Genomic DNA, 23222 nt, shown 5'->3' with positions numbered 1-23222 from the left:
TGTGACCTCTATCAGAATATTTGGGCAGTCCATCGGTGAAAGTGGCTTTGGGCAGTTCTGACGGACCATTCATTCCAAGCTCAATCCTGCCCACCTACCATCAGTGTCCCGCCCCCATGCCAGTGAACCCAAATGATCCACTCTTATTCTTGCTGCCCCATCAACCTGATTTCTAAAGTCATCCTGACAGCGCGATGGGCGTGTTAACGACTTGCCGTGAGGACTGGGCTCCAGCACCTCCTCTCCCCAGACAACATCGATCCTCTATTGTATCCAGTCAATAGACATTTACAGCAGACCTTGCTGGCGAACAAGTCAGCTTTTTGTGCCTTACAATTTCTGACTTGTAATATCCTTCAAATGGATTCGCCCATTCGAATACCCTGCAGGCAAACTCTTATTACTTACTCCAAGCAGCACAGTGAGTCTGCTTTATATAAAAGGTTATTGGTGTTCCTAATGCTATATCTGAAATATCTGTGAGCTGGTCCTGCCTCCTGGGTATGTTTTCACTCTTGCCAAGTACATTTACCCAGAAATGCTATTGGTGACTAAATAAACTCCAGTTTGGATTTTCCAGACCAAAATTAATTTTCGTTTTTTGCCTCTACTTGGTACTAATGTCAAAAGCCCGGGGAACAGAGGCATTTGAAAACTATCTGCTGGCAGCTGGCTGATTTAGGACTCTCCATGTGCTCTGAATGTACCCTATAGCCAGAGGAAAAACAAAGTTCTCTGCAGACCTTTTGAAAACCATAAATAGAATTATATGGGTTGAGAGAACAAATGTGTGACTGCTACTCATATAAAAGGTTTAAAGGGTTTCCAAAACAAAGAAAGGTCTCAGGGATTGCAGACACTTATTTACTAGAGTAAATCACATACAGAATCATAGGGTTGAAAAGAACTGTAAATATAATCTGATCCCACAACCTGAACACTGCAAATGAGGAAATTACGAATTACAAATGCATCCTACCAAATTGGTGTCATTTTAAATGACATGTTAGTGTGCCCTCAGTATCTCTCAGGGACTTTCTTTTAATATCTGTCTGCTGGGGTCAGCCCTGCCTCCTGCTCTCATTCCCCTCCTTGTCACTTGCTCTTGTCACTTTCACTAAACCTCCTTTCCAACCTCAGGAGGCACCATACACTTGTGGTTAAAATTAGTGGCTCTGAATGAGATGAGAGCTGGGCTCCACCATTTACCAGATGTATAGACTTGGGCAGCACACTTAATTTTTCGATGCCTCCACTTCCTCATCTATAAAATAGGAACAAGAATTGTAAGCATCTCATCTGTTTTGAGTATTAAATGAGGCTTTTGCTTTGAAGCCCTGACGATGATGCTAGGCACAGATTAAGCACTTGATAAAGGAGCACTATTACCGTCATCATTATCATCATCAACGTGCCCAGCCTCTGCTCCCCTTAGTACCGACAGATTATCTCTTCTTCAGTTCACCAAGAGAAGAAAGGTCATCAAATATGAACTCCCCCAGGTCCTCCTGCCCACTGCCTGCCAGCTCCTGAGCCCACAAACCTATGGAAACGCAACTACTGGGAATGGGAAGTACTTCTTGCTAATCCCTCCATCAGTGTCAGGAGCCCTTCTGTCTTCTCAGGAGCCATGGCCCCTCAATTAAATGACCTCTCAACTGAATCTCCAGACTCTCCCTCTTTTCTTTCACCATCCTCCCAGCCTCTTTCACCTTAAAACACAAACAAAAGCAAACAAGCAAATGCAAAACTTTCTTTTGAGCCTACACTTGTCTTTTACTAAATCCCTATCTCTTTGCTCCTCCTTGTTGATGTCCCAGATAAGTTTCCGGAAGACGAGTTTATCTTTGAGTGTCTTTTCATTACCCCTCACCCCAAGAAGTCTGCTTTCTGTCCCCAGCATACATTAGACCCTTCTCTCTAGTCCACCCAGAAAACCTCTCATTACTTTACTCAACACCATTTCTAGCATCTTCAATCCACCTCTTCTTCTGAAGCTGTTCTTTTCCTCAGGATGAGATATTTACACTTCTGTCTACTTTCCTCCAGGCCGTGAGCTCTGTGAGCCCAGCAACTGTCCCTCATTTGTTTCTCTATCCACAGCACCCAGTATGGTTCCTTGCACACAGTAATGAAAGTTCCCATCATGAACACATGAATGACCTTCTCAGAAACATACGTTCAATCTCATTAAATGAAACAAACATTGACTGTGCTCCATCTGCATGCCAAGCACAGTGAAGGCTAAGGAGATTAATAATACACAGCCCCTGCCCTCCAGGAGCTGTTTATCATCCAGTGAGGGACGAAGAGAAATACAGGATTGATGAATAGGCAAGAGATATTGATGGCGGAGAGGAACAGAGAGAGAAAAGGAAAGAGGAGGAAAGAGATGGAGGCAACATAGATTAATTCATACAGGCCAGGGGATACATTAGGAAGCCAATAAAAGTAAAGTATGTATGTGCTTTTAAAAAAAATCATTTAATCAAATTTAAAAAGAAGCAATATGCCTGAATCTAGTCAAATAAATCATGATTTCACTCCAAGCAAACAAACTTTGTTCGCTGACATAACTTGGTTTTTCATACAGAGAATACATTGAGACCCAGGAACACTGACTATACAGTCACCACATACAGAAATCCTTCTGTCCACAGACAAGGTCAACAGTCATGCTATGTCTCCAAGGAAAGCCTTGTAAACCTGTCATTGTGAAGAGACCTGTCAGTCTCTTAATCTCCCTCGTATACTGGGAAGGAAAAAAAATACAGAAAGAGAGCTGTGTATGAGAGTTATCAATTTATTGCCATTTGGCCATTTTATTTTACTTTATTGAAGTACTATCAGTTACAATGTGTCAATTTTGGGTGTATAGCACAGACATATATTCATTTTCATAGCCTTTTTCATTAAAGGTTATTACAAGATATTGAACATAGTTCAGAAACTTTTTTAAATCTATTTTTATATATACTGCATTTGGCCATTTTAGACTCAAAATGTAAATAAAAGGAGTTACTCTTCTAGCTAGAATAATTGATCCTGGTAATCAAGGGGAAACTGGGCTGCTGTTACATAATAGGAAAAAGCAGAACTCTGTCTGGAACTCAAGGGATTCTGTGGGACACCTCTTATTTTCCACACCTAGTAAAGAAGGTTAATGAAAAGTGTCAATAACCAAAAAAAAGCAGGAACACTGGGAATTCAGATCCTTCATAAATGGAGTTTTTGAGTCGTGCCTCCAGGTAAAGAACCCCAAGCAGCTGAGGTTTGGGCTGCGAGGGAGAAATATGGAATGGAGCTTAGAAGGAGGCCACGTATGCAAGGACAGCCTGCGACTCATCACAGAAAAGAAGCTTCTAGTAGTTTTTAACATTTTCTATTTGCTTGTTACATATATGTGTGTATTTGTAGAAGCTATTTTCTTTTTTCTCCTCTTTCTTTGCATTTTTATTTATTTTAGATACAAGTTGTTTGAAGATAACTTAAGGTAACAAAATATTCAGTGGAACTTCATCTGAATTTCAGGAAAAAATATATATAACCAGCAATAGATAAAATGACTGTTGGGACTAGCATCTCCTTATTTTGGGAAAAGAGTGAGAACATCTGAAGATAGCTGGCTGTACGTATCCTATTAGGTGGAACTGTAGAGTTGTTTCGTTGGTGTACAAGAATTCAAATGTGTGTAGAAAGGTGCACAGAGGAGTGGACCTTTTAACATTTTATAGCCTCTCAGGGCTAAATTTATCCTTCACTTGTATCTCCAGAAATGGGTATGGGCCCTTTAAATACTCTTCCCCTGCCAGCTGGCTGGCCATTAAGCACTTTCCACAGGGTGCTGGAGACACCCTGCAGGAGAAAGGTGTTTCCTGTCATGGTTCTGGTATGCTAGCTCACCTGACTTCCACAGTGCACAGGCTTCTCCAGCACCAGCTCCTGCCTTGTAAGCACAGTGGGAGTGGCTTCTCCAGCATCCAGCTCCCACAGTGCACTGTGGCTGGCAGCACCCATCACCCCACAACTTCCCCTGACATCCCCCTTGGGCTTTGGTAACAGAGTGCTTCTGCTAAGACACTTCTCCAGGACAGCTTTCCCAAGCATCCTATAGAACAGATTTCTAGCAAGTTCCAGAGAGATTTCCAGCCAGCTCCGCTAAGGGTACCATGGCAGCCTCTCTGCCATTCAGTGAGCTGTGGCTGTGCTCCAACAAGTCTGCATCACACCCCTAGGACTTCCTCTTTGGGTGTTCTACCTCAGCCCTAGGAGTAGTGGATGCTCCTTATATCTGCTATTACTGTATTCCTTTGAGTGTTATCTACTTCTTACTAGCCAATCTCTACAGCAACCCCCTATTATTAATTCTTTTTAACAAACTTCCCCTGTTCAAGTTACTATGTGTTCCAGGAGCAATGAGCATACCCAACACCCAAAGCTTGGTTTCTAAATACCATTCTTCAATGGCTCATTCTAGTACTGAGGCAGGAAGAACACAAAGTGAGATTGGAGTATCCTACAGTGGCAGAAAGTAAGGAAGTGCTCAAAAGGCCAAACAAAACAACCAAACAAAATGATGGAGGCATGTCAAAAGGATGCAGAAGCCACCTACCAGAACTCCTAACTGCCAAAGATAGAACAATTTAAGCAACAAAATAATATAATGTTGACTAAGAACCCAAAATGTCATGTATCCAAATTATACAAATGATTGATTAAATTGGGGAGAATAAATAAATCTTCCCTGCAGAAGAGTTCCAAATAACATACACAGATATTCCTCCTCTCAAAGACATGGAGCTTAATCCCTTAATCCCAGTAGGCTAAATTTAGTGGCTTGTTTCCAGAGAACAGAAAAAGGAAAGGGAAAAATAGTAACTTTATGTGGAGAAATATGGTAAACACTATACATCACCAATGATGAAGGTTAACCAAGTGATGGCATCATCAGTGACATCATGGGAATGTCATCATACTCCCAATATGATGTTAAGAGATGGGCACTCCAAATCTGCAGTGTTCTTCTCAAAACCTGTGACCTAGTCTAGTCATGAGGAAAACAGACTGGGGGACATTCTACAGGATACCTAGCCAGTTCTCTTCAGGATTGTCATGGTCATGAAAAACAAAGACTCAGAATCGTCACAGACCAGAGGAGATTGGGGAGACATGACAATGCAGTGTAGTGCCCAGGACTGGATCCTGGAACCGAAGGAGGACATTAATGGAAAAAATAATGAAATCCAAATAAAGTCTAGAGTTTATTGAACTAACTGGTAGCATATTAATGTTAGTGTCTCAGTTTTGACAAGCCAATGGTGACTTAAGATGTTATCAAGGAGAAAACTGGGTGCAGGTAGGTGGAAATTCTCTACTCTTTTTGCAACTTTTTCTGTAAATCTAAAATTTTTCAAAAATAAAAGGTTTACTCAAAAAAATTACTGCAGTTTGTCTACTGATTGGACCTGGACTAATACAAGGAACTGGTCTAGCTAAAAAAAAAAAAAAATTGTTTTCTGGATCTAACATACATGCTCAAATATATGCATAACAATAACCAGAGAGGAAGGGATATGGAGATAGAATCCTTGGGAATTCAGCCATTTTAACTCTGCTACTTAGTAGATTACTAGGGTGTGCAGTTGCTTCAAGAATTATCTGCTCCTAATGAGTGATATTAGAGTAACTGCTGCAGACAAACTCCAGGAAACAAAACACAGTGCTCTGGCTCAGAATAGCATTTTCCTACGTGCTTTAAAAAAGGAGTCAGAAGTGTTTCCTTAGAATATCTTTAAAGACTTCAGATATCTGTCCATGTTTATTTATGCTTCTGTTCATTATAAACTAAAAGTTGCCTTAATATCATCTTCTGGGATTAAAAGAATATGTATTACCAGAATTCTAGACGCTTCATTCAAAAGTCAGTCAACTCCAAAATAAAGAACAGTTTATTTTCTAGATGGCCTCAGTCAGTTCAAAAACCTATGTACACTTTCATTTTGTTCACACATTCTTTAGTCTAATCCCTTAGTTTCAGGTAGGCTGCAGCTCTTAGGGGACAAAGTATGATAACAACTAAAATTATTCCACAGCATTCTCACCCTGAAATTAGTAATAAACTCATTTCTCAAATGAAGAAATATATCCATTCTTCTCTTTCCTACTGGTTTATATAATAGCATTTAATATTATTTAAAATATTTTTATATATTCTATTATATATATAATAATACTTTTTCTTCCAAATGTGTAGGCACAACTGTTCTTTAAGCTGGAAAAGTCAACGAAAACAACATCCCACTTGAGGTCGCTCGGCTAGAAAAGTGGACATGAGCCAGGTCCCACATCCCAAACACTGTGCCCCAACAGCATGTGAACAAAATGTCCACTTTCCTCCTGATCTCCAACAGAAGGAGAACAAAACCCTGAAAGACAGTTACCCACTGCAATGGGAAGCCTGTCAGGGGCAGAAAGACACACATACAAACACACACACATGCACGCACACACAAGCACTCTCTGTTCAAGACATAATAAAAAGGCTCTTTCACATGCAGTGTTCTGTACACTGACAGCACAAGGACTTCCCCTGGAGATGCTGTTTTAGAGACAGCCAAGAGATCACAAGTCTAAAACAAGCAGTTCTCACAAGATAGAGTCATCTCCCCAGTCAAAATGGAAGTGAGTAAAAATTCCTAAAACGAGCTCATCTAGGCTGGTACTTTTGAACTAGTTTCAGAAAATTGTTTGGTAGCCACGAGGACAAATTTGTGTCGTCATGAGAGCCTGCTCATTTTTAAAAGTAACACTTCCTTTCTCTTAGTGTTAACGTTTCATGCATTACAATTTAGTTGCACTTCAATTCCTTCTCACATTTTTTTTTTCAAGGCAAAATGAAGTATAAAGGAACAGGAAGAGTACACAATCACACACGCAGCAAACCTACGTTTTAACTGTGAAATTTACAAAAGCAACTGTATTATATGACATTCCATCATTTAATCCTCATAATAATGAATATAGGATTTTAAGTGCAACCTGCTTATAGTCCAAAATACCAGCATCTTAGAATTATAATTCTAACATAATAGAGACAAATGATACACTATATTATGAACTGATTTAATATCAAAATGTTTATGATTTTCCATTTATTACAAATAATTCTCCCCAGTTACCTGAGCAAGTACTTATTTGCACCTCAGAATTCAGAGATAAATAAGTATGTTAAGTACTGAAAATATCAGTTTTACTTCTGCTTTAAAACCAACAAGTGGTAAATTTTTCTCACCAAGAAAATATGTTAGATAAATAAACAAGTAAAAACAAATGTTAGAATACAGTGGCTATATTACTGCAACTGCCTTACTGAACTAAGGAGTCTTAAATTCTGGACCCTACTCTGGAAAATGCATTCATATTCACAGAAGTATCAGAATCAGATTATTGAAATCTCCTTCTTTCTAAGCATCTTTCTTTATACTCTATTAGTAACAGTTCTTTGCATAACACATGCACAGATTTAAAAGAACCTGTATTTGTGAGTTGGATTGGGAAACTACACCATGTTCTACGTCGGGCTAAAGAGGTGAACCCGTGGCTCATGTAGTCTGCAGACAAGGGGCCCATACAGCAAAAAACATCCTGAGACAGACAGCAGCAGGTGGAAACTTACCACTGGAGCAGTTGGTCCCACCCCAGCCAGGCTCACACTGACAGGTGTTTGGAGCAATGCAGCGACCATGGACACATTTATCAGCACAGTGGGCTGTCAGAGAGAAAAATCAATCAAACAAGGAAAGTTGGCACAAGAAAAAAACCCCAACAACACAGCTGTTTCACATCTCAGTCTCAAGTATCACTTAAAAACAACATGCATGCTTGATAATTTTCTTCAATCCATTCCTCAGCCCTCTTACAGTCCTCTGTGTAACCAAACAATTCCCCTTCTTATTTTGATATCGCCAAGTAAATTCCTTCATTTCTACTATTTAATTCTACTTCATGCTAAATTAGGAAAGAAGTTTCAAGGAAAATTGCCTAATCCATTTCAAAAAATTATCAATGACTACCAAATATATCCTTTTTGTTTCAGGAGGAGCATATGTGGATGCAGAAACAAATCACAAAGCAAGATCTCAGGACTCCAGAGCAACAGAGTAGACCAAGAGGCACTCCCTTTACATAATACCTTCACTTGAAACAGTAGTCAAATGTCTTTGTGCGCATATTATTCACAACTATGACACAGCAGAATTAGATGCCCTTTTTCTATTGAGGAGAATATTCGAAAAATGTCACCCAGGTCTTTAGAAAACAGTAAAACTCAATTCCTCTTTCATTAATGAACATCATAGGTGTGACCCAACCCGTGAAGATAAGGAGTATCATTGCAAACATGAGCAGATGGGTAGTCTGATGATTTCCAAAGCAAAGTTCAGTGAGCTCACAAAAAGAGACATCATAAATATGCTATGCTGAACATCAACATAACTCTCAACCTTAATGTCACTCGTGTTGGTTAAACCTTCTTTAAAATACCTGGATATATGAGTAACTGTGAGAACATATTGGAAGAGTTTGGATTTTCAGGTTTTCTAAAATTTTATTTAAGGATAGGATAAGCTATCCTATGCTTTAGAGGTAAGTTTTATAAATTCGTGTCTTATTACAGAAGCAAAACAGGTCTACTGTCCAAATATAAAATGCCAATAAGCAAAATATACCTGTTTCTTTTTCTTGAGGAAGAAAAATGTTTTTCAATTTGCCTTTCCACTTAATTGAATAGGAAAAAAAATTTTCTATGCCATTAAATATTCTTCTGTGATATTTATATGTGTGTATAGTCAAAATTGTGTACACATTTATATAATATATAAATATATATTGCTGGGCCAAAAGTGATAATCACTTCTAAGGTTTTTATCAAAAAGGTTTAGACATAAAAGACATAAGAGAAAGGCATCTTAGATGAAGAGAAAGCAAAAGCAAGAAGTAGAAAGAAAAGCAAATGGAAATGAGAAGATCTTTTTGGGTGCAGTGTTTGGAGCAATAGCTTCAGAAGAGAGGGAGACACTTTGAAATCCAAACTAAGGTGTCAAGACTTTACTCTGAGAATTAACTGGAATACTCTAATGAAAGATAGAAATTTGTTTCAAGAAACCACCAGGCAGAGGACATCACAACAGAATAAAGTGACTTAAATTTCGGGAAGAGGTTCATTTTCTGTTACCAGAATAATTCTTAAGTACCCAGGCAATTTGGTGACGGGTGCCGGGCCAGGTGAGCTAGAGATTTTGACAACAGAGTTCCAAGGAGATTCTTAGCAACTTCATAATATTTGATAAAGACAATTACATATGTAATTGTAATTAAAAACAAAATCTGCCTGTAACATATGAACACACTGCCCTACAACATGTTGACTTATGCTGCCAGGTTAAGTTGATAGTGCCAACCTCAGGGGTCTGTGCCTCCTGCCATCTCTATGCATGCCTGACATTGTAGATGTGTTGTTCATTTTTAGAGTCATAGCTCTGTACTGTTATTGCTTTAAAATTTATGTAGGCACATACAAACCAGCAAAATACCTTAAGTGGAGCATGCAAGTGTCAATTTAATGCCATGGAAGGCTCAGGTCTAATTGTGCAGGGCATGCTCTGGACGCTGTACCACACTATGTTATCTGGTACCACTTGCACCCAGGACACTCCCATCTCACAGAGAGCTGGCACCCACTGTAAAGACGTGGACAGGAGAGTGCTTGGTCTAACTTGTCTTAGGTATTGATGGTATATGTGTTCCCAACATGCTGTTAGTGATCAGCGTTCAGACCCCGAATTCCCAATTTCACCTTCTTTAAGACACTAAAACTATTAAAAATTTGGTTTGTATATTTAAGAAGTTTAAAAAATCAGATACTATTTGTCTTTAATAAGAAACAAGAATTTTCTGATACTGTGCATTTAGAAGAAAACACAGAAATTGGATATGGTGAAAACACTTCTTTTGAGGAAAAGAAGTGTCACCCATATTCTCAAATGGTAAATTTTTGTGTTTATTTAAAATATTCTTGTTCTCATCCATCACTTTATACTAAGGAAATGTTATAAATGTTAAGGTATAAGGTAAATTTATATTAATAAAATAATATTTTGCTTTGATATCTTGGGCACCTATATAAAATATAATTTGATGGAAAAGTCAATTCCACCATTTGAAAATTTGAAACTCCCTGGGTTCCCGAGACACTGGGTTGGAAGACAGCAACCTGGGATTTCATACCTGCTGGGTTGGGGTGGCCAGGAGAGGAGAGTTTGGGTGGGTGGTTCAATGGGCTGGTCTTAATTTGTCACTCTTCTTTTCCTCTCTCCTTTCATTTTTTTCACTCCTTATCTTCCCCTTCACTTTCTTTTACCACTCATCTTTCTCTCCCCCAAACTACTTCTTTGCTATGCATAGTCACCATACAGGCTACAGATTAAACTTTGAATTTAGCTGTAGTTGTGTTAGCTCTTAGCCCCTGAGTGATCCCAAACGATTTCCCCTGTACCCACCTGAATCAACCAGAAAAAAGGTAAGATTGAACAAACAGGTCTAGCACCTTACCTCCAATATCAAGATGACCTTTACTAAAATGGATAAAGAAATGCATGATTTAAGTTAAGCCCGTGTCCCAGAAGGTTATGAATCAGAATTGCATGTGCTTGGATCCCAGTTGATTGTTTTTTGTGATTCTTGTTTTGTTGATTCCAAAAAACGATATTAAGTGTATTTCTACGTGTAAAAACTCAAAGGAGATCTGCTTCACAATGCTTTGAGATTACTGAATAATTATACGAATGTTCTCATGTTTGATTCCTGATGATGCAAACTTTGTGTTCTATGAAAAGAACACTCAGAAATCCAGTCAATTATAATAAATGGGAAAAATCCCATGATGTAATTTTTAAAATCTAGATTATTTTTATGAAGAATTATTTTTACGAAGAATTTATAAAGTATAGATTACATTTATTATTTTCTTGAAATAACATTTGGCTAAAGTCTGAAGCAAAATGTAAATAGATAGTTAGCAGAAAACAAATTAGTAAGTTAATTAGGAATTGAAAGGGGCAATCTGCTTTTCTAATGATTTTTTTTCTTAATTAAAGCTAGAGTCAAAGGATCACCTCTAAGCACTGAAGCCTAAAGTCAAATAATGATCTAAATAATGGAAAATGTTGTTGGTATGGGTACTCAAAGGAAAGAACACAAAATTCTACTGCCGTGGTGCAGAACTGTCACCTGGCATTAGATGGCAACACAAGTGCCAGGTCCATCCACTGCTCTCTCCTGTGGCTCTGGACTCTCCCCATGTAGCAACAGCTCTCACCAAGTACCCACAAGGCCAGCGGGAGCAAAGGGAGACAACAGAGGAGAAGAGTGCAAGCTAGAAAACACTCTGTTTCCGATGTCCCAACTCACCCAGTTGCTGGCACACTAACCATGGGACATGTGGTGACAAACACAGACCCTCCCTCTGGGAAAATGGCAGAGCTAGATCCTTCCCTACCCCATCTTCCCTCTTTCAGCCTCAAATGCCACCAACTCTGGGTGTCTAACTTTCATGACTAACAAACTCCATGTGAGAAACCAAGGTGGGTAAAAGACATCAATTTGTTGTAGAGAAAATTCCAAAGTCAGCTGGAAAAGAAGAAAGGGGACAGAGGTCCCCCTTAGCAAATGTTCAGCAGCTTAGATTTCAAGGACAAGCACAAAAGATCCATCATAAGTATGACTTTCTCATCAGTAGAAACTGTCATTTTATTCCCTATCCATGTCTTTTCTTATTTTAAAAAAGGCAATTAAAACTAGGAAAATACTAGTAAAGACAATCTATTCAATATGATTACTTTTCACACATCTCTTTTAAGAAAATCATTAAATATCATATTCTGAGTTTTCAGTAATCTTTTATAGAGGCCAGATATAAGCTAAATATGTGGACCCATACTTGGTACACTGCTGCAGACACATCAAGTTGCAAGGAGCAGCCAAGGCATCTTCTCCCTCGAGAACTGGGGGGTGGAGGGCGGGCAAAGAGACAGTAATGAGAAGAACATGCCACGTCTTTGATGTTAAAGCACTGGACAGCCTGTCTGCCTGATGGACAGGTGAGGGCTGACCTGATGACCCTGGAATCTTCTCTAATTAGGCTCCTGTTTCAGCCTTAGTTCCTAAATCCATTTAAACCCCACTACCAGTGACTGGACCTCATTCCATTCCCTTGTAAATACTTAGCTTTAAAACTGAGAGCCTCATATAATTTCCCTTTGGATTTACACCTAGGGTATGGCAAAAAGGTAAATGTTAAAAGTAGGCAGACTAAAGACTCCTTTAAACCAATTACATCTCTAAATAGTACCCACTGTTGTCCTAAAGGATATAATATAATCAATTCATTTAAGTTAACTTGAAAAATGTTTCCATGATCAAAGTGTCTCTTGAAAATAAGTGTCCAGTAAAAACACAAACCTTCCAGCTAATCTATCTTTCCTCAGAATTTTGCTTTTATTTTGGTCTTATGAATAAAGGGCACAAATCACATTTTTTTTTTTTTTTTTACCGAACATCATTCCTGCTTTTTTCAGACAAGAAAACGGAGACTAGGAAAATGCAATGATTTTCCTAATATTCACAGCTGGCATTAGAGGCAGAAGTAGGAGAGAATTCAGGTGCCTGAATCCCAGTGGACCAAAACTTTCAATGAGTGTGAATGGAGGTGGGGATGCAGGGGTGAAAAGGATGGTAGAGGCTGTGTTGGTTCAGGTGCACTAGATGGCTGGGAGTCAGAAGTTAGAAGATTCAACTGAGGAAGAGAGAGAAAGCAGAAAGTTAACTTTCAAGATAAACTTTATCCACTCCTTACTTCTGTTTGAGGCCAATTATATGCAAAATCTTTACAAAAATTAGACTCTGCTACTACAATGTTCATTGTAGACAGGAATCATTTTGTTTTCAAATTTCCAAACATTACATTCCAGCCTACCCTATTGTGTTTGTTTATAAAAGGGAAGGGAATTCTCTTTTCCTTCAATTTAATATTTACTGATGTAGCAGGCATGTTACTGGGCACCTCTGTGGATACAAAGATGGCAGATCAGGAACTCTCAGTCTACAGAGGAATCAAATAAAGCCCCCTCCACAAACTCAATATTCGCAGAGCAGGACACAGGTGTAATACAGAGGTATGAACAAATAATTACTGTGAACCATATGCAACAATTCCATTTATATGGAGAGTCCAAAGGCAAATCTATAGAGACAGAAAGTATATTAGCAGTTGTCTAGGGCTGGGAGGGACTTATGATGAATGTGGGGTGATGGTTAATGGGTATAGGGGTTTCACTGAGGAAAGAAAAATATTCTATTATCTAAAGTGTGTTGGTTGTACAACTGTGAATATAAAATATAACATCACTGAATAATGCACATTAAATGGTTGAATTGTATGGTATGTGAATTATTGTCAAAAAAGTCATCATAAAAAATACTGTGGGAGCCACAGGAAGGGAACAATCAGTTCCAACTAGAGTCAAATCAAGGAGGGTCTCAGGAAAGAGAGAATATCTGAGCCGAGGAAGTGGACACCTCAGGAATAAAGTTGCAGGAAAGAGGTGCTAACATCAGTTACCTCATACTCCACCCTCTTTCCATCCCATCCCCAAAATTGCATGACCCATGGTATGAGGTCAGGGGCTCTTGTCCCAAAGCCACCAGTGGTCCATATGTGTGACTTGCATAGATGGCCAATCAGCCATGGACAGTGAGAAAATACTAGGAGCCTAGAAATGTGCACTTATAAATTTAATTTTTTTAATCCAAATCTAAAATTCCTTTCTTTCCATTCCTGACAGAGCTTTCATGGAGCCCAAGGACAAGTACATAGAGTGATTACTAGCAGTGTCTTTGGCATACATCACTAATTATATACTTAACGTCTATTCTTCCTTCCACCCTTATTAACAGAATACCACTTTCACCAGGGACAATGGTGTGACCAGCAATTAACTACACTCCCCAGCCGTCTTTCTGGACTGAAGTGTTCATGTTGAAAATAGTATAGGGGGACAGATTCATTGGTAAGCGCAATTCCCCATCTCCTTCTCCTTCCTGATGCATGGGGTGTGGACAAAATGGCTGAATCTGCAAAAAAGATCTGGCAATTCTGAAGGAAGAGCCTAGAGAATCATGGAACACTTTGCTCTGAATTTCTTGCATTAATAAATAAATGCCATAAATTACGTATTTCCAGACTTTTCACTATATAAAAATAAAAAACTCATCTTTGTATGTTTCTGTTTTTCAGAAACCTACTTACTGCAGCCAAACATGATTCGTAACTAACACGCTGCTTGTATAGAAGATCTTTCAGGTGAAAAAGTTCCTAAATTGAAAAAAATTCATAATAGCAAGAAATAATTATCTTAAAAATGTCCAAAAAGCACTTGGCAAAACCAAACAGCCATTCCTCAAAGAAATTCTTTACAAACTGGAAACAAAAAGGAGCTTCCTCTACCTAAAGGGTAAATATGAAAAACCTAGTACTAACATTACATTCAATAGTAGAAGAATAATGCTTTATCCTTAAGATTAGGAACAAGACAAGGATGTCTGATCTTATCATTTCTGTTCAGCATTGTACTAGAGGTTCCAGCAAGGTAATAACACAAGAAAGAAGTAAAAGATGTCCAGATTGGGAAGGAAGAATTAAATTTCCTTTATTTACATATTATGCAAATATACACAAATAGGTGGAAAATCTAATGAAATCTACAAAAAAAGGTGCTAAAATAATAAGAGAGTTTAACAAGGTTGTAGATAAAAACCCATAATTATGATTCTATATACTAGCAAGAAACAATCAGAAATTGAAATTTAAAAAGCTATTTATAATATCACCAAAAATACAAAATACTTAGGGATAAACCTGACCAATGATGTGAAAGACCTATACACTAAGAACTAAAAACAGTACTGAGAGAAATTAAAAAGCTGAACAAAACTATCAACCAATTTGATCTATTTGACATTTATAGAACACCCCACCCAACAACAGCAGAATGTACATATTCTCTCTAAACAGAGGGAGGCACTATTTAAGACCCAGATGACTCACTATTGTTAAGCTATTAATTTTCTCCCAAATAGATCAACAGATTAAATGCAATACCAATCAAAATCTCAGCAGCTTTTTTAGCTGAAATTGATAAGCTGATTTTAAAATTCATATTCAAACACACAGTACCTATAACAGCCAGAACAACTCTGAAAAAGCTAAAGGCTAATACCACTTGATTTAAGGACTTAAAAAGCTACAGTAACCAACAGAGTGTGATACTGATGTAAATATAGACAAATATGTTCAATGGAACAAAATAGAGAGCTCAGAAATAAATTCACATATATATGGACAATTATCTTTTGACAGAGGCACAAAGGCAATTCACTGAAGAAATAACAGTCTTTGCAACAATGCTGAAAAATCTGGATATCCATATGCAAATAAATAGGTGTGGGTATGTAACTTTGTACCATATATAAATATTAACTCAAAATCAATCATAAACCTAAATATAAAACCTAAAAGTATACAACCTCTAGAAGAAAAAGTAGGAGAGAACTTTCGTGACCTTGAGTTGGGCAAAGATTTCTTAGATACGGCACCTAAAAACCCAACCTGCCAAAAAGTAAGTTAATACATTTTTCCGTCAAAAATAAAAACTTCAGCTCTTCAAAAAATACCACTAAGAGTATGAAAAGATAAGTCACAGAATGGAAGAAATATTTTCAAAAAATACTAGCTGACAAAAAACTTATATTCAGAATATATTAAAATTATAAAATAAGAAGATAAACAGCTCAATTTCAAATAAATTTAAAAACAGGCAAAAAGGTTTGGACACTTCACCAGAGAAGATATACTAATGACACATAAGTTCATGAAAAGATGTTCAAATATCATTAGTCACTAGATCAGTATGAATTAAAACTACAGTAAGATAACACTACGTATCTATTCAAATGACTGAAATTAAAAAGACTGACTGTACCAAGTACTGGCAAGGATATGGAGGAACTAGAATTCTCATACATTGCTAGTGAGAATGTAAAATGCACAACTGCTTTGGAAAATTTTGTCAGCTTTTTAAAATGTTTGTGGACATTTGGATTATTTCCAGTTTTTGGCTATGACAAAGTATCTCTGAACACTGGGCACAAGTACCAAATGATTCAGCCATTACACTCCTAGGTATCACCCAAAAGAAATAAAAGCATATGCCAATACAAAGACTTGGACACAAGTTCTTACAGCAGCTTTATTTGTAACTGCCAAAACCTGGAAACAATCCAAATGTCCATGAACAGACAAAAGGATAAATAAGTTGTGGTATATCTATTCAACAGAATATTATTCAGCAATAAAAAGGAATGAACTAATGATTCATGTGACAATACGAATGCATCCCCAAGTGATTATGCTCAGTGAAAGAGACCAGACATAAAAGAGAACATACTGAGATTCCATTTGTATAAAGCACTACAAAATGCAAACTAACCTGAGAGTGACAGAAAGCAGATTAGTGGTTACCTAGGGGAGGGGAGGTGCAGGGAGGAGTGACTGGAAGGAATTACAAAGGAGTGTGAGGAAAATGTCTGTATGTGATGAACAGGTTCACTATTATGGCTGAAGTAATGGCTTCGTGGTTAGACATAAGCCAATACCTGTCAAATTGTACACTTAAATCTGGGCAGTTTATTTTATGCCATTTTTATCTCAGTAAAGTTGTTTTAAAAAAGGAAAAACTAGAACGTGAGGAAAACTTCCAGGGAAATGCAAATAGAACCCTTTATACACAAAAGAGAGGGCATATTAAAAAAAAAAAAATCTGAGCTAGCCCTAAAATAATGAACACAATCTGAAATTTCACGAAGAGTCTGTGGTTGTTGGTGGATAGGCTCTACAAATGCTTATGAAGATATTGGCTTTAGAATCTTCCAAGAAATATTTATTTGGGGAAAGGCTAATACTACAAACTCACAACGCAATATTCTACACTAAGCTTTTCCTCTACAAAGGAAATGACATATACGAGAAAAAAAATAGTTTGTGCTGAAATTGACTATTGTAATGAATCCCACACAAGGGACTGAAATACCATATGTGGAGCACATAATCCTATTCATTTACTTAAAAATGGAAAGAGTGTTCAGCTTAATTCTACACATATACAGGCATTATCTATTCTGGCCACAGCTCCCCACATTGTATCTCTTTAAATTAAATCAGATTTAAATAACATAAGTAACATGATCCTAATGGACCACAGTTTCAAAAAGTTAACAAGTGCTGGAATAAATTTTCCTAAGGACAAATTCCTAACAACTCAGCCTACAACTGGTCTGATGATACAATTGCAGGCTGATTCAATTTGAGAAGGATTTCAAAATCACCAGCAGACGGTTTAGAGAAGAAATCTGAAGGAAAGCACCTTTACTGGGGATGAATTATTTCCCTCCTGGTCCTGTCCTGTTTATCTACAAGGAAAGCACAGCGACTCTGTGGGAAGTGCCATGCCAGGCTCTTCTGTTTTTAGAAAGGCATTCCTCTGGCTCCACTCTCCATGAAGCCACAGAATTCTTTCACAAATATTCTTTGCCACAGCATGTTCTGCACCACATGGCATTTCCCTGTCTGCCCTATTTCATCTTGCTGACACTTGTTCCCAGAGACTTTGCTTCCGACTATCCAATACATCTGAATCACCCGTGGATAATACAGGCCAGCCCTAGGGAAACTGAAGAGGGCAGAAGCGATCACATTTAAGGTTATCACTTTTCCCTTTCAGTGTCCCCTCCCTGCCTCACTCCTTGGTGGTGGTCCCTGGACATCTCCTTTTGGACTCTGGTGCTCTCATGTTCTTTCTGCTCTCCTTCCCTGTCTACACTAACTTGAGAATAAACAGAGTCCTCATACCCAACAATCAATGACTAACAATAATAGCGAAGGTTATTTCCATTGTCAAGAGGGACATTTGCATTTTAGTACGGAAGCCTTAAGCTAAATGTATCAATTAGGTGGCAGAATTTCTTCAAAAAGGGGAGGACCAAGGGTCTAACAGAAAGCTGGCAGTAGGATCTTTGCTACTAGAATACCTCATAAAAACTAGGGAACACAACTGGAATGCCCGCAGGAGCCAGGTGGGATCAATGAAGAGTAAGCAGGATGGGTAAGGTCTGGAAAACTCAGACATCATGTGCTCACTGAAAAAGGGGCAGCTCTAGGGGTTCAAAAGGTACATGTTTCCAGCTATAAAATTAAAAAGTCATGGGAATGTATTGTACAGCATAGCAACTATAGTTAATAATACTTTATTGCATATTTGCAAGTTGCTAAGAGATCATACAAGTCCTTATCACAAGAAAAAAATACTTTGTAACTATGTACAGTGTTAAGCATTAACTAGACTTACTGTGGTGATCATTTTGCAATACATACAAATATTGAATCACTATGTTGTATGCCTGAAACTAACATAGTTATATGTCAATTATACCTTAATTAAAAATAAGTAAATAAAAGGACAGGTTCCCCTTCAGTGTCTCCTGTCTACTGTTACATAAGACCATCAAGCCAGTGTTATCAATCTCCTGATTCCTCCATGGAAGATGAAGTCATAAGTTTTAAGTTAAAAGTTTTTTAAATGTAAAATACTATGTGGACCAAATGAAACAAGATTACATATCAAATCATTCAGCCTGCTAGTTTGCCACTTTTGGCAAAGATTATTGGCTTGCTTTATGAAAAGGTCAGTGAAGGTACTAAAATGTTCAGAATAAAGAGCTTTTAAGTTCTTTGACAGATTACATTGTAAACTTAAGCCTCCTTTTTCTTAACTTTAGTATCTATCCTGTATTAACTGCAAATCTATCATTTATACAGCTATGTTGAATTCAATGTCAAGATCTGTTTCATATTCATTGACAACTTCACTTTTGATAAACAACTGTTTGCCATGAAGTATCTCTGCTAATAATAGTTCAAAACTTGGAAGACAGGCCCAGCCAGTCCTGTCCCAATTGATGAAGACAGTAAGCAGGTACATCTTCTATGCAGTGGTGAAGGGAAGGAAGTGTCTGCTATAGTCTGTCATGACTCAACTAAAAATTTCCCTTTCTTGAGCTGTTAAAACAGACATTATCACTGTTCTTAGAAGAAATTACACAGGAGTGACACAGCCAACATACCTGAAAAAGACATCTTTTGGTATCTGCCCACAACAACAATTCAACATTCGCCCATGGATAAAAGTGCCTTTGCGGGAGCTATGGGATCAGAATCCCTAGCAAGGATGACCGAAGCTATTTTATCTCCCAAAGTCAGTTAAGACTGGAGAAGGTTCACACCATACACAAAAATAAACTCAAAATGACTTAAAGACTTAAAAATAAGACAAGACACTATTAACCTCCTAGAAGAAAACATAGGCAAAACATTTTTTGACATACATCTTAGCAATGTTCTCCTAGGGCAGTCTACCCAGGCAATAAAAATAAAAGCAAAAATAAACAAATGGGACCTAATTAAAATTATAAGCTTTTGCACACCAAAGGAAACCATAAGCAAAACAAAAAGATAAGCTATGGAATGGGAGAAAATAGTTGCAAATGATGCGACTGACAAGAGCTTAATTTCTGGAATGTATAAACAGCTCATACAACTTAATAACAAAAAAACAAACAACCTCAATCCAAAAATGGACAGCAGACTTAAACAAGCAGTTATGCAAAGAAGACATACAAATAGCCAATAGGCACATGAAAAAATACTCAATAACATTAATTATTAGAGAAATGTAAATCAAAACTACAATGAGGTATCACCTCACACCAGTCAGAATGGCTACCATTAAAAAGTCCACAAACGATAAATTCTGGAGGTGTGAATAAAAGGAAACCCTTCTAGACCATTGGTGGGAATGTAGTTTGGTGCAGCCATTATGGAAAACTGCATAGAGATTCTTCAAAAAACTAAAAATAGACTTACCCTATAATCCAGCAATCCAGTCCTGGACATATATCTGGAGGGAATTCTAATTCAAAAAGATACATGCACCCCAATGTTTATAGCAGCCCTATATAAGAGCCAAGACATGGAAGCAACCTAAATGTCCATCGACAGATGACTGGGTAGAGAAGCTGTGGTATATTTATACAACTGAATACTATTCAGCCATAAAAAAGAATAAAATAATGCCATTTGCAGCAACATAGATGGACTTGGAGATAGTTGTTCTAAGTGAAGTAAGCCAGAAAGAGAAAGAAAAATACCATACAATATCATTTGCATGTGGACTCTAAAAAAAAGACACAGTTAAAAAGACACAAATGAACTTATTTACAAAACAGAAACAGACTCACAGACATAGAAAACAAACTTATGGTTACCAGAGGAGGAAGAAGGTAGGAAGGGTTAAACTGGGAATTTGAGATTTGCAGATACTAACTATTATATATAATACAGATCAACAGGTTTCTTCTGTATATAACAGGGAACTATATTCAATATCTCATAGTAACATACAACGAACAAGAATCTGAAAATGAATATATATGTATATGTATATGTATGACTGAAACATTATACTGTGCACCAGAAATTAACACAACATTGTAAACTGCCCATACTTCAATTAAAAAAGAAAAGACTAGAGAATGTGACCACTACTATAAATGTGAAGGCAGAAACAAAAGACTTGAAGAAACATTAAACTTCAAGGAAAGATAACACCATCAAAGGAACACAATAATCTTCTAGTAAACAACATCAAAGATATGGAGATCTGCAATTTTCCCAATAAAGAATTCAAAATAGCTTTTTAAAAGGATGTTCAATAAGCTATGAGAAAACAAAGAAAGACAATTCAACAAGATCAGGAAAATAACACACAAACAAAATGAGAAGTTTAAAAAAGAGACAGAAATCTTTTTTCTTTTAATTCTGGATCTGAAGAATATAATGAATGAAATGAAAAATGCAGTAGAGAGCATCAAAAGACTGGATGAAGCAGAAAAAAGTATCTGTGAAGAGGAAGACAGATATTTTAATATTATCCAGTCAAAGGAGAACAAAGAAAAAAAATAAAAAAGAATGAAGAAAGCCTGTATCATCTATGGGGTACCATGAAGGAAGCCAACAGCAAATCATTGAAATCCCTGAAGGAAAAGAGAGGGAAGGAGGCAGAGAACTTATTTAAACAAATAATGGTTAAGAAATCCCCAAATGTGGGAGAGATTTGGATATTTAAGTACATGAAGCTCATAAGTCACCAAACAAATTTAACTTAAAGAGATATTCTCCAAGACATATTGTAAAAATTGAAGACAAATAGAGAATCTTAAAAGCAACAAGAGAAAAGAAGTTCGTTATTTACAAGGGAGCCTCCATAAAACTAAGAGCATATTTCTCATCACAAACCTTACAAGCCAGAAGATAATGGAATGATGTATTCAACATTACAAATGACAAAAACTGCCAGGCAAGAATACTCTATCCAGCAAAGTTGTCCTTCAAAATAAAGGAGAAGTAAAAACTCTTCCAGACAAACAAAAGCTGAAGGAGTTCATCACCACTCTAACTGCCTATAGGAGATGCTAAAAGAAATTCTTCAAGCTGAAATAAAGGGCTGTTAATTATTAACATAAAAATATGAAACAATACAGCATACTGATAAAGGTTAAGTATATAGTGAAATTTAGAATACTGATACAAACAGGATTTCGACAAGGATATATGCACGCCCATGTTTATCAAAGCATTATTTACAATAGTCAAGATAAGAAAACAAGCCAAATGCCCACCAATGGATGAATGGATACAAAGATATGTACAATAAAAATATGCTCAGTATTTCTAATTATTAGAGAAATGCAAATCAAAACTACAATGAAGTATCATCTCACATCAGTCAGAATGACCATCATCAAAAAGCCTACAAATAATAAATGTTGCAGAGGGTGTGGAGAAAGGGAACCCTCCCACATAGTTGGTGGGAATGTAAATTGGTGCGAATGTAAATTGGTGCACCCACTTATGGATAGCAGTATGGAGGTTCCTTCAAAAATTAAAAGTAGAGTTACCACATGATCCAGAAATCCCACTCCTGGGCATATAATTGGGAAAAGACAAAAACTCTAATTTGAAAAAGATACATGTACCCCAAAGTTCATAGTAGCACTATTTACAATAGCCAAGACACAGAAGCAACCTAAGTGTCCATCAAGAGATGAATGAATAAAGAAGATGTGGTATATATACACAAAGGAATATTACTCAGCCATAAAAATAATGAAATATTATAATCTGCAGCAACACAGATGGAACTAGAGATTATCATGAGTGAATTAAGTCTGACATAACAACAAATATTATATGATAATACTTAAATTTAGAATCTAAAAAACACAAATAAACTTATTTGCAAAACATAAATAGACTCACAGACACAAAAAACAAACTTACGGTTACCAAAGGAGAAAGAGGAGAGGAAGGATAAATTAGAAGTATGGGATTAAGGGATTAACAGATACACACTACTACATATAAAACAGATAAACAAGGATTTACTATATAGCACAGGGAACTATATTCAATATTTTATAATAAGCTGTAATGAAAAATAGTCTGAAAAACAGTTATATATATATGTGAGTGTGTGTGTATTTGAATCACTTTGCTGCACACCTGCAACTAACACAATATTGTAAATCAACTATACTTTAATTTTAATATGTGTTCATATGCAGTGAAGTATTATTTTGGCATGAGAAAAGAAGATATCCACCCACATATGATAATATTGACAGACTTTGAAAACATTATGCTAAGTGAGGTAAGTCAGACAGAAAAATACATGTATTATATGGTACTGAAGTCCTCTGCTATAATTGTATTGCTGTTTCTCCCTTCAGATCTGTTAGTATTTGCTTAATATATTTAGGTGCTCCTATGGATTTACAATTCTTACATTCTCTTGATGAATTGACCCCCTTTATATAATATAATGATCTTCTTTGTCTTGTTACAGTTTTTAAAGTCTATTTTGTCTAATAGAAACATAGGTACCCCTGCTCCTTTTTAGTTTCTACTAGCATAAAATAGCTTTTTGTATCCTTCAGTT

The 23222-nt window shown here is 37.0% G+C and overlaps 1 protein-coding gene across 3 annotated transcripts in view; it reads right to left on the bottom strand.

Moving 5' to 3' along the window:
• Positions 1–23222, bottom strand: part of MEGF10 (multiple EGF like domains 10) — a 156852-nt gene that overhangs the window by 71471 nt on the left and 62159 nt on the right. For all 3 annotated transcript variants that reach the window (XM_010980977.3, XM_031448935.2, XM_031448936.2), the window contains exon 5: positions 7676–7768. In XM_010980977.3, the coding sequence (XP_010979279.2) occupies positions 7676–7768 (93 nt within the window). The remainder of the gene's footprint in view (positions 1–7675; positions 7769–23222) is intronic.

The sequence above is a fragment of the Camelus dromedarius genome, chromosome 3, assembly GCF_036321535.1.
Source record: "Camelus dromedarius isolate mCamDro1 chromosome 3, mCamDro1.pat, whole genome shotgun sequence".
NCBI lineage: Eukaryota > Metazoa > Chordata > Mammalia > Artiodactyla > Camelidae > Camelus > Camelus dromedarius.
This window is presented reverse-complemented; position numbering and strand designations above follow the sequence as displayed.